This window comes from Theobroma cacao, chromosome 3 (assembly GCF_000208745.1).
Source record: "Theobroma cacao cultivar B97-61/B2 chromosome 3, Criollo_cocoa_genome_V2, whole genome shotgun sequence".
Taxonomy (NCBI): Eukaryota; Viridiplantae; Streptophyta; class Magnoliopsida; order Malvales; family Malvaceae; genus Theobroma; species Theobroma cacao.
This window is the reverse complement of record NC_030852.1, coordinates 26,664,072-26,676,220: the sequence shown is the minus strand read 5'-3', so window position 1 is coordinate 26,676,220 and position 12,149 is coordinate 26,664,072. Positions and strand designations below refer to the sequence as shown.

Genomic DNA, 12,149 nt, shown 5'->3' with positions numbered 1-12,149 from the left:
AGTCATCATTGAATAAATAATTCAACTGAATTTAACAATCTTTAGCTATTCATTTTATACGTAAAAGACATATATTACTTAAAATTAATAATTATATTAATAAGGTTTTTACATTACATTGTTGCTCTATATTCTAAAATTATTTATCTTAATCTGTCAATAGTACAAGTTATATATACTCTCTCACTTTTTAATAATTTATTATATATTTAATAATCTTTGATAAAATTATTATCTTTTTTGAATAAATACTATTTTATAATCATATATACTAGAGTAAATAACTATTTTCAATTAATATTAATTTATTTTTTTTCTACCAACAAGAACTATTCATTCATACAATTCATATAGTTTTTCTTACAAACTTTTTTGAAGGTGTCAAATTAAAATTTACTCTAACATAATTTATATTTTTTATAATTTTTTCTGTAATATAGTTACGGGCACAATCCTAGTGTATATAAAATAACTAAGCTGGAGAATTATTAATCACGTGACTGAATTTCTAGGCTCATGGATAAGGCAAAAAAAAAACCTAGCAAGTAAAAACCATAATTCAAGGATCGGAAATTAGGGGTGCGAAAATAATAAGCAACGGTATCTCACTTTTCTGAAGGCAAAAAAATTGGAAATTTGACCTAAAAATAAGCTCCGAACATTTGACCAGCAACACCGAAGTTAGAGAGATCGACAGCAAAGCAGCTGTTGCTACCAGGTTGCCAACCATGTCTTTCTTTGTTGTGTCTCAGCTACATACGTAGATTAACTTGCTTTTTGTTTTGTCACTTCCTGCATGCTCCTCCCATCATCACCTCGAAATTGTCCTAAAACCTGAAAGAAAGAGCAAGCACTAGGGAGATGACAGGGAAAAAGGAAAAAGCCAAGGAGAAAAGGGAGAAGAGACTCCAAGAGATTTCCCTTCTTAGGACCATTCCTTATTCTGATCATCAGAGGTACGCTCTTTCTGTCTTTCCCTTGGAAAATTTTCCATTTTTTTTCTCCCTTGATATTGGTAGTACCCAGATTGGTATATCAACAGATTAGGGGGAGAAAACGGAGTATGTGTGTAGATTTGGACTGAAATTCTACAGGATAAGACACTGAATGACACATGGCGCTTAATTATCCTCACTCCTCAGCATTGCAGTTTCTTATTATTAATGGGGTTGTTTTCTTAAGATATGTTCGTCTAATTTCGACAAGTATTAATGCAGTTAGTTTGGTAATGCTCTTAATATTAATGTAATAAGTTTGATATTGTTTTTCTTGCTTGGTGATCTTCTATAAAGGAATTTTCTTTTTATCATCACTTTTCACTGTGCGATTATTACTTGGAACAATTTATTAATAATAGCAGACTATGGATCATCTCCGGTGCCGCAATGGGACTGGAAGAATCTAGTCTTTACCTTTTTTATACATACATGTTACGCTTTGTCTTTGCATTAGGCACTCAAGAAGCATAGACTGAAGCATTGGAGAGGTGCCGAATTCATTTCACATTCTATTCAAACAGTCTTGCAAAGATTTACAATTTTGGTTTCCTTGTAGGTGGTGGTCACAAGAAACTATTGCTGTGGTAACTGGTGCTAACAGAGGAATTGGGTTTGAGATTGCAAGACAACTTGCCGGGCATGGATTGACAGTAATACTAACATCAAGGGACACTAGTGTTGGCATTGAAGCAGCCAAGGTCTTACAAGAAGGAGGTTTCAATGTGGATGTCCATCAGCTTGATGTCTTGGATGGTGAATCAATTTCAGAGTTTACTGAATGGATAAAAGAAAAATATGGAGGCATAGATATTCTGGTAAGATGTAAATTCATTGATCGTTTGTCCACTCATTGTAGGAATTCAAAGTTGATGTTAGTTTTTACTTCTTGATTGGCTTTTCGCTTTCACTGGGCATTTAGCTTAGCTTACTGCTTTGCCCAACCTTTTGTATTTTTCTTGATTTTTTCATGCAAACTTATATTTTGCAGGTTAATAATGCAGGTGTTAACTACAATCTTGGGTCTGATAATTCTGTGCAATTTGCACAGCAGGTAGTTGACACCAACTATTATGGCACCAAAAATATGATTAAAGCAATGATTCCATTAATGAGACCTTCTGCTGCTGGTGCTCGTATTGTTAATGTGAGCTCACGGCTAGGTAAACTAAATGGCCGGCGCAATGTAAGTAAATGATTCTCTTCCTTTTATTCAACATATATACAGAGTCAACCCACTTTTTTCTACTAAGCTCTTCTCTCTTTTCTCTTCTTTTTTGGTGCACTTTCTTTACTTTCTTAGTGCAATTATTTGTGGGTCTTTAAGGTGAGTAATTAGTAAATCATGGTCACTTCCTTCCTGGAATCTTTTTCTTGCTACACTTTATCTTCCTTCCCTTCTGTTTAGGGCTGGAGTCTAGTCTCTGCTTCTGTAATGTAGGCATTGTATTTTTTTCCCGTATGTGAATAAATTGTGGATCTATTTATTTACTTCTTTTGGTTCTGGCTCTTCCCCTCTTTCCTCGTGGGAGAAGATATCGCATCAGCTATGCCTTCTAGCGTAGTGACATGCCCGTGCACGCGTACTTAAAGAGGCATGTCTATTATTCTAACTGTTGAGTAAGAGGCAAGTGTTAGCATGTACTTGTTATGTGTCTATGGCAGTTGCATTGTTCCCTTCAAGTTGAAGTTTTTACCTGGGAGGGATTGATGCAGATGGAGGAGAACCTTAGACTCTTGGCCTGTTTCATTGACATCATTATTTTGTGTATGAATAAATGAATTTATGTAATTTCTTATGCAACACATTGCTGAAGGTCATCTACTGTAAATTGCATTTTTGTTCATAATTTTTCTTGAGATCTCCATTTCTAATACTTTACTTTTTCTGGAGGGAGTGAAAGAAGTCATTAGCCTTTAATTTCCTTGATACCACTTCACAATATATTCTTTCTTTTGGATGTAGATTAACTTTAGGTTTTCTTTGACAGAGAATTCAAGATGCAAATTTGAGAGAAGAACTATTCAATTTGGACACTCTGTCTGAGGAACTGATTGATAGGACAGTGTCTACTTTCCTACAACAAGTTGAAGATGACACTTGGCAATCAGGTGGTTGGCCTCAGACATTCACTGACTACTCAATATCTAAACTTGCTGTTAATGCTTACACTAGGCTGGTGGCAAAAGAACTCTCTGATCGGCCAGAAGGTGAAAAGATATATATCAACTGTTACTGCCCAGGATGGGTGAAGACTGCTATGACAGGTTGGGCAGGCAATATTTCAGCTGAGGATGCAGCTGACACTGGAGTCTGGCTTGCCCTGCTTCCTGATGTGGCAATAACTGGAAAATTTTTTGCAGAGAGACGGGAAGTGAACTTCTGAGGCTATGAAGCTTACTATTGCAGGGTTTAGGAATCCGTTCTATTCTTGAAGATTTCATGGCTTAAAACAGCTGAAAGCAACTTGTTTGAGAAGGTTTGTCTGCCCTGCATTATGCAAAAAAGAATTGCCTTGTGGTAACTACCGAAGGATGAGAGCTAGCACCTGTTATTATTGAAATGGAAATTCGAAAACATGGAAGGTGCAATCTGTTTAACCTTCAAAGGATTATAGTCACACACTTAACAGAGTGTAAACAGTACTCCGAGTTCTATGGTAATTTTTTTAAGTCAAAATATGTTTATTGCTCCTTTCCACCAATGAAGCTCTAGTTTAAGGCTCATCAAGTATTTTTGTTTATGGGTTCTTTTGTATTTGATCTTTCAGATTGAGGACTCGATTTATGTTGAGACTACTAGTTAGCTCTTTTTATTCTTTTAAAGCTGGAGTGATGACCAAAAAAAAAACAAAGAACACTCTCTTCTTGTGACGGTAATAACCAATGCTGATGGAGGACATGTTAATGGTTTGATGCTAACATAAATTAGGAGCAAAATGGTAACTAGTGGTGATCTGCCTCAGTTTCATTGAGTGCCTCCAAGGGAGGTATGCTGCATAGGGTTGGAACAGGGAATTATGATTGTTTATTCGTTTAATTTCATTTGATAATGGAAGAATAACAAGGTTGAAAAGAAAATTACTGAGAAGTCATCTTCATGACCCAAAAGCAAATTTTAGTTACAAAAACTCTGAACTCAAATTGCAAATTGAGTTTGTATTCTGATCAAAAGCAAATTTAACAATTTACCAAACCTACCATCCAATCCATTCTACTATCAGGCATTGGATCCTCAGACCTGAAATTCCATGTGGACCCAAAAAGGCCACGACGCCATCACTAGACTTCCAGGGCCAACTTCTTGTATTCGAAAGGCCCACGATTGTCCCTGCAATTCCTGCTACTTTTTTTTGGTTCCTTCTTCCCATTTCTCCAGAATCAGTTATCAAAGCCAATGGCCACCCTCAGAAGAGCTCTTCTTAACGCCCACCGAATCCTTAATTCTTCCACCGTCCCCAATCGGACTACGATCGTTATCAGGTACCTGTAACCTATTTTTCTTTTCACCTTTGTTTTGCTTTTGTTATTTTTTTTCTTGAAACATTTTCCTTTTCTTACCAGGCCACAATATGGTTGGGTATCAAGATTTTCTTCCACTAATATCAGTAACACTCAGCCATTAGACATCGACCTCTCGAGCGAAGAAAGCAAAAGGCGTCTGTTTAACAGGTTATCTTTCTTCATTTTAATCTTGGGGTACTTTTTTTTTTATTCTGATCACAAAATTTAGCAGGCGTTTTGATGGTTCTTGGGTTTTTGATAGATTGCTGTATAGGAGCAAGCAGAGAGGGTTTTTGGAACTGGATTTGGTTCTGGGAAAATGGGTGGAGGAACACATCTATTCCATGGATGAGAATGGAATTAAAGCTCTTGTTCATGTCCTTGATTTGGTATTCTTCTTTCTTTCTCCATCTTTTCTTTAAAAAAAAAGTTTACTTTTGTTTGCTTATAAACCGAATTTACAAGCTTTTAAGTTCAAACTACTCTCTTGTTTGTTTCATGCTTTTAGTTGCTTATATGAAACCATAGTGGATGATAATGTGTGCTTGCTAGTTGAGCGATATCTTTGGTTTTGCAATATTAATGGTAGAATTAAAGAGTTCTTGGTTGTGACCAAAAATATATCTGACTCCTTTCAATTTGAAGTGTACCTGCACATTCATGATTTGTTTTCCAGTCAATTTAAATCCCAAAGCTTTTGAAGGTTACTTCTTATTGATTTAAAATTTAGAGCTTTTTGAACCAGCTCTATATTTTCCCACATGAGCTTACGGGCAGATAATTATGATTTTTAAGTCTTTAATGTCATCTAATTATATTGGATTCTTTGGGCTAAACATGTAAAATGATTTGCATGTCAATTTGATATAACAAATCTCATGTCTGTTAATCATGGCTGGCTGCCAATAAACCTTTAGCTTGCTAAGTTTGCCTTATCAGCATTTGATCTTTGCTTTTTTGCAAATTATGGTTTGTTGCAATTCCATCTAGGCTTATCAGCGACTAATATTTGCTTTCCATTGTAATCCTTGGCTTGTAATTAATTAAGCTTGACCTGCGGCTGGCAGCTAATCTTTCTTTTCTTGTCACTGAGAAGATATTGATTTGTCCCCTGGAAATTCACAGCTGAGACTAGAGACACTGTCAATTTGCCTTCCAGCAAATGTTCACATAAAACCTTATATATTGCTGAACATATGAACAAAACTAGTGAACCATGTGTGTCTAACCATAAAGTCATATGAAACTATCTAACGAAAACCCTTTATAAATGCTCTTTCTCCATCAGAGTATTTTAAGTTTTGGATTATTGCGATAGTTCAAATCATACATCCTCATTTGCTTTTTTCAGCTGAGTAGAGACCTAAAAATTTGATATTAAGAGCCACTTTTATTTTTTATTTATATTTTTTTGAGAAATGCTACTCAATTGCATCTCGATTTTTCCGTACTTGATAAAAAAGAAGAAGAAGAAAGAAACAGCGTGGTGAGAGAGAAAAGTGAGAAAGACTTGCAAATTGAAAATTCATTGTCCAAATGTTTGTCATATTGTCTTAATATTAGATTTTTGTTCTACAGGAAAACCCTGACCTCTGGAAATGGTTAACTGGTCAAGAACAACCACCTGAGACAGTGAGCATTAATCCTGTAAGACATGGTCTGAAAGATAAAAGTTGCACCATGTTCTTGTTTCTTTGTTTCTCTTGTGTTCTTATATGATTTGTTGGTTTTATAGGTCTTCTCCACAGTGCAAGAGAAGGTCTTGAAAAACCTCAACAGCCATTCTGCTCCTGAGACACGAGCAACACCTGGCCAGCCATGGGTGAGAGGGTGGGATGATATCAAGAAAGGTCGTGACAGCCCTATCACAGGAAATCAGTAGCTTTGCTATTGTTTTTAAGATAGCAGGTTCTGAAGACTACTATTTTACAACAAAATTAAAGTGCATAATGTGTTTGTTCATTACTGTATACTATAATATGAATAAGGATGGCTGCACGGCTGCAGTGAAGCTGAAGATACAAGAAGCCCTGGCTCTTTTTGTCATTGACCTTTCATGAATTGATCTATAGCAGAAATTTGTGGCTCAATCTTTGTTTTGTCTGTCCTCTGTGCTTTCTCAAATGGTTGTACTTAATTGAATGTTCCACTTCTCCAACTAGGAATAATTGCTTTCTATTTCTCCTTCAGTCAAATGGTGAAAACTTTAGTTTCATAAATCTTTTACCCCTCTAAACAATGAAATCCTTGTTTATCTTACCTCTGCTCCCTTCTTTCAAAACCCAAGATTCACGGGTACAACGGTGGTTCTTGGTGGATCTTTGAACCTTAGACTTGGCACCTTCCATACTTCAGAACTCACGGTACAATCTGTTAAGACGAAAGGTCATTGGCTAAATGGCTAAATTTCATAATTTTGATTTTTGAACAATTAAGCCCTGATGCATCGAACCGCTTAATTGTCCCGGCTGATGGCTTATCTATTAATGTTAAAGATGAAAATCCAATACTGATATTGATGTTTGGAGATGGAGTGAAATTGTAACAATTTTGTGTTCTTATACCCCAAGTAAAAAGTATGAGGAACTTGCGTGGATAAATGCCGACCTCAAACTACTGATCCTCTCCCTCTCTTTCTCGCTTCTCTCCATAGCAACGAGTCTGCTTCGCCTGTTGCTATTCTTTCCTTCATCAGTTTTTAATGGCTTCTGCAGTTAAACCCATCTTCATCTTTCTTGTATTTATCTCATTCCATCTCTCCCTGATGGCATCAAAATCCAAGGACCCAACTCCAGCAGCATGGCCTCTCCAGTTCCACTCAATTCTCTTCATGAACAACAGCGGCACCCTCCAGAAAGTAGACCTCTGGTACGACTGGCCCAACGGCCGGAATTTCAACATTATCCAGAACCAGCTGGGCAAGCTCGTTTACGACCTGGAATGGGACAATGGCACCTCCTATATCTACAGTCTGGACTCTGACAAGGAATGCAGAGTCTTGCATTTTCCTGTCGGCATTCTCCGCCCGAATTGGCTGGATGGAGCCAATTATTTAGGCCAACAAGAAAAAGATGGTTTCCTATGCAATGTGTGGGAGAAGGTCGACTTCATTCGGTACTACGAGGATGTCATCACTAAGAGACCTGTTTACTGGGCGTTCTATACAGGTATGGTATTAACTTCGAGCAATATTCATAACATCTGTTATGCTTGATTTTGATTTTGGAAATCTTTTTTGAGCGTGTAGGGTACACAGCTCATGTTATGACCTTTGAAGTGGGAGCAGTCCTGGGGGATTCCCACTGGCAGGCACCTGTTTACTGTTTCGAGGAAGCTGAAGAGAATAGGAAACCTGTGATTGAATCCGTGGGATGGAGTGGTCAGCAATGGAAGCTAATGAAAGGGATTCCTAGGGCTTCTATGACACTATGATTTTTGTTCGTATTATGTAATAGTATGTTGCTGTAAGGTGGTGTTTAGTATTTTATAATGTAATATGATTATAAGTAATGTGATTATAAATAATATGATTATAAGTAATGTAATTGTAAGAAAAATAACATTATAGTGTTTGGTATATAAATAAAATATTGATTAAAATACAGGTAAGATATCATTGAAGTTTTAGTTTATAAGTATTTTGTTGGAAATGTAATGTTAATTTTAAAATTATTCATATTTATTAAATATAAGTTTAATATACTTATATTTTTTATTATTAATTTTTATATAATATCATCTATTAAATATATTTTTAATATCATATATTTTATTTTATTTTTTAATATATTTTTAATTTAATATTTTTTTTATANATTTTATTTTAATTTCTTTTACCTTATTATATAAATTTTAATTTCTTATATTTATTTTATTTTAATTTTATTATATTAGTATATTTTATTTTAATATTTTTTTTTATTTTAATTATAATATCACAAAATATTTTTAATAAAGTAATAAAGTTGAAGAGTAAAAATATTTTTAAAAATATTAAAGAGTACAATGTAATGTAATTGTATTAGTTTTGGACTACAATTACATTATATCTTTTAGTTATAATATGATTGTATTACAATCTTATATTACAGTAATCTGTTACAAAATAAACATTATAATATAATTTAATTGAACATATTACAAAGAATGTGCTCTCATTTTTTTCATACAAAATACTACCTAAAAATGCGCTTTGTGTTTGATACTTAATTTTCAGGGGTTTTAGCCATTTATTCATGGTTGCTGTCTACTATTCTTGCTAACGTTTATCCACTGCCAACTTCGATAAACATGACAAAAATTACCACTGTCGAACTTCAATCCTAGTAATTATAGTTGTTTAAAGTTAAAACAATTGATCTTTTCAGCGTAAGCATCATTCTCCCTAGAAATTGATTTAGTGCTTTGGACTTTATCGAACACGATAAACATATGAAAACAATGAGACCCTAATAATTGCGTGAAGAGGGCATCTTTTGTTGTGTTGGCATCAAAGTTTTCCTTCCATAAAAAAGAGAATTTAGTAATTTTGAAAATTATCGTATTTGCACAAAATTTACATAAAAATTTCTTTAAAAAATTTACTAACCTAATTAACCAAAAAGGAAACAAAATTTGAACATTCATCAATCCATCCAACTATACTAGTAGCGGAAGTTTTCTTGTATGAAATGCTGGAGCTGAACCGTGAAAACAAACACATAAAGTGACGTGGCAAACACTGACAGCACGATTACTACCCAACACCCGAAACTCCGACGCCCTGTTTCAATTCAAAAAAACGTACCAATCCATCCTCTCGCTTTATCACAGAATTTTTGCTTCATTTCTGGGAAAAACAAAGTCAGGAAAGTAAATAAAAAATTAAAAAAAAAAGAAAAAGTGAGGACCTTACAAAAACAGTTCCTATTTCCAACTCCCGAAATATTTTTGCAGAGGAAAAAAAAAAAAAAAGGTCGAGTAAGAATAAGATGGTGGGTGTTTGGATAAGGTGAGGAAGATTGGGGGAATTATAAATATATATGGGAAGGGGTTCGGAATCGGAGTCGGGGTCGGACTCGAATGGATGGAGCCGAGCTCGAGGTTTGGTGGTGAAGACTCTGGTGCTTATTGGGGGCGCCATTTTGCTCAAGCGATTAACCAAATCCACGACTCGCTGGGACCACGCTAGAATCGTTGCTCGTTCTCTTAGCGGCGAAAAGGTATAAAATCTTCTTCAGCTTATTTAAAAAAAAAAAAGAGAGAAAGAGAGAGAATTTTTGCCTTTTTGTTTTATTTCATTTCATTTTGTTTTTCGTTGTTGATGATAGTTCTCGAGGGAGCAAGCGTCTAGAGATCCGGATAATTACTTCAACATCAGGTATTATTTATTTACTTATTTTTATTATATATAGGGAAAAAAAGAGGTTAATTTGAGCAGTAGCTTCTAAATTGTACAAGAGGGAAGGTAATTTGGTATACAAATGGTTGTTGATTGAACTTGATATTACTGAAAGTATACATCTTTAGAAGAAATAAGCTGTCATTCCTTGGGTTATGTTATAACTTATGTTACGTCCAGCAATGGGTATTGGGCTGATGCTTTTATTACAGTTGAATTTATGAAATTTTATCTTTGCAGAGCACTTACTTGCCCAGCAGCAGAGATGGTGGATGGTTCTAAAGTTTTATATTTAGAACAGGTTTGTTCAACTCACACCCCAATTTTCAATCTTTCAATTTCAGTTAATATGCATCAATTTACTGGTTTTCACCTTTTATTTGCTAGGCATTTTGGAGGACTCCTCAGAAACCCTTTCGGCAGGTAAGTCATGTTGCGAAGGTTTAATGATTAGAAAAACCAGAAGTTAAAATTTGTGCTTTTATTCTCTGTGTTTCTCTTTCATTGCTTTTTTTTTTCTTCTGTGGAACACCTTTACCTCATATAATTCTGACAGTTTTTTTGTAGCAGAGGTTTTACATGGTGAAGCCTTGTCCAAAAGATCTGAAATGTGATGTTGAGGTTTGTTTCTGCTCTGATTTATGATTAGAGCTTACTCTGCTACTGAATTATGTAGTGTTTAGGATTTAAGAAGAAGAGAAAGAGAAGCACGCTAGGAAACGTTCTCACCTATATCTGAGGGGTTTATAATCAATGCATTCTGAAACTAAAACCAATTCTTCTTCTTTATTACATTCACATATTTCTTTGATCAAATATTACCTTCATATTATGTCTTTGGAGCTAGATAGCTTTCAGATTTTTAACTTGTATTTATGGCCACAGGTAAGTTCATATGCAATTAGAGATGTGGAGGAGTACAAGAATTTTTGTGATCGCCCAAGGGATCAACGCCCGCTACCTGAAGAAGTTATTGGTGTAAGCCTTTTCACATTGTTTTCTTTTGTGCATGCATGCATGTATACAATTTCTTTGATTTTTCTTTTGCAATTTGCAAATAGTCACAGTTTTCTATGTGCATGAGTTGCTTACATTGGCTGTCTACCTTGTCATAGCTCACATTCTTAGTTCTCTCTCTCTCTCTCTCTCCCGAAACGGTTTCCTTCTCTTTTGCTTTTTAAAGCCAGAAACTAGTGGATAATCATTATAGTGATTTTGCTATAAGAATTCTACTGCATAAATTTCAGTCAATGGCCTAGATTTGGGCATGGTATTTTCACGTTTTGTTAAATTATATTGTATGCGCAGGATATTGCAGAACATCTGACAACCATATATCTCAAACGCTGTGAAAGGGGGAAACGTTGTTTATATGAAGGTTCAACTCCACCAGGTGGATTCCCAAATTCATGGGTATATGCCTCTCCCTATGAATCATGTTGTCATTTTCTCAAGTTACCTTTTTTTCCAAACTAGCAAGGTTGGAAGTTGGGACCAGGATATTGACATGGTTCATTTTGCATCACTGCAGTGGATGGTTATTTTTGTAACAAGTAGTTAGTATGAATGTTCTCTATTGCGGTGAATGATGTTTTACTAGCTAGTAGTTAATATATATTTTTTGCCTTTCTGCCAGAATGGAGCAACATACTGCACTTCAGAACTTTCAATTTTAAAGAATAATGAGATACATACCTGGGATAGGGGTTATGATGATGATGGAAATCAGGTTATTTTTCCTGGTCTTGGTTTTCATTTCACCTTATTTTCTATGACAATGATGTGAAAGCCTCTAATAAATGTGGTTTGTTTTTGTTTGTTACAGGTCTGGGGAGTGAAGGAAGGTCCTTATGAGTTCAAGCCTGCACCTGCCTCTAGCTTCAATGGCATGTTTTCGCCTCTAAATTTCCCCCCTTCAGAGCCCATGGAGAAAAGAATAGAGGGTTCGTTTGTCTTGCAGGAATGATTTTGTTGTTATACATTTGTACTTTGTAAATTATACGTCCCTTACATAAGCTCGAGTGAAGCTCGCTGACTGTACTGTTAGTTATATCTTTACCGATTTTGGGTCAAGTAATTATAGATACAATGCTGTACACAAGAAACATTATGCAGTACGCAGTGAAACCTTTGGTGAGGCACACAGAATATGGCAAAGTGCGGGATTCAGGAGTTAATGTAACGTGTTGAAAAGAGTTCCGTCTTGGAAAGTGATGGCAAGAAGTAACCAATGTCATTTTTCCAACAAAAAAGTATCTTTTTCTGCAGCA

The 12,149-nt window shown here is 35.2% G+C and overlaps 4 protein-coding genes across 5 annotated transcripts; all 4 read left to right on the top strand.

Moving 5' to 3' along the window:
• Positions 537-3,811, top strand: LOC18605222 (carbonyl reductase [NADPH] 1). Its single transcript, XM_007038111.2, has 4 exons — positions 537-956; positions 1,555-1,813; positions 1,987-2,181; positions 2,987-3,811. The coding sequence occupies exons 1-4, from the start codon at positions 862-864 to the stop codon at positions 3,380-3,382; spliced, it is 945 nt and encodes a 314-aa protein (XP_007038173.1). The 5' UTR covers positions 537-861; the 3' UTR covers positions 3,383-3,811.
• On the top strand, positions 4,320-6,645 carry LOC18605221 (succinate dehydrogenase assembly factor 2, mitochondrial). 2 transcript variants are annotated; one of them, XM_007038110.2, is made up of 5 exons: positions 4,320-4,478; positions 4,560-4,667; positions 4,762-4,888; positions 6,078-6,146; positions 6,235-6,645. In XM_007038110.2, exons 1-5 carry the CDS (start codon positions 4,393-4,395, stop codon positions 6,379-6,381), a joined length of 537 nt encoding a protein of 178 aa, XP_007038172.2. In that variant the 5' UTR covers positions 4,320-4,392; the 3' UTR covers positions 6,382-6,645. The 2 variants fall into 2 exon arrangements, with proteins under 2 accessions (XP_007038172.2, XP_017973458.1); XM_018117969.1 differs by having other exon boundaries at positions 6,078-6,156; positions 6,235-6,357.
• LOC18605220 (uncharacterized protein At4g14100) lies at positions 6,780-8,032 on the top strand. Its single transcript, XM_007038109.2, has 2 exons — positions 6,780-7,666; positions 7,747-8,032. Exons 1-2 carry the CDS (start codon positions 7,201-7,203, stop codon positions 7,929-7,931), a joined length of 651 nt encoding a protein of 216 aa, XP_007038171.2. The 5' UTR covers positions 6,780-7,200; the 3' UTR covers positions 7,932-8,032.
• Positions 9,235-12,056, top strand: LOC18605219 (chromophore lyase CRL, chloroplastic). Its single transcript, XM_007038108.2, has 9 exons — positions 9,235-9,700; positions 9,809-9,858; positions 10,120-10,180; positions 10,267-10,302; positions 10,450-10,500; positions 10,765-10,857; positions 11,188-11,292; positions 11,516-11,608; positions 11,705-12,056. Exons 1-9 carry the CDS (start codon positions 9,521-9,523, stop codon positions 11,843-11,845), a joined length of 810 nt encoding a protein of 269 aa, XP_007038170.2. The 5' UTR covers positions 9,235-9,520; the 3' UTR covers positions 11,846-12,056.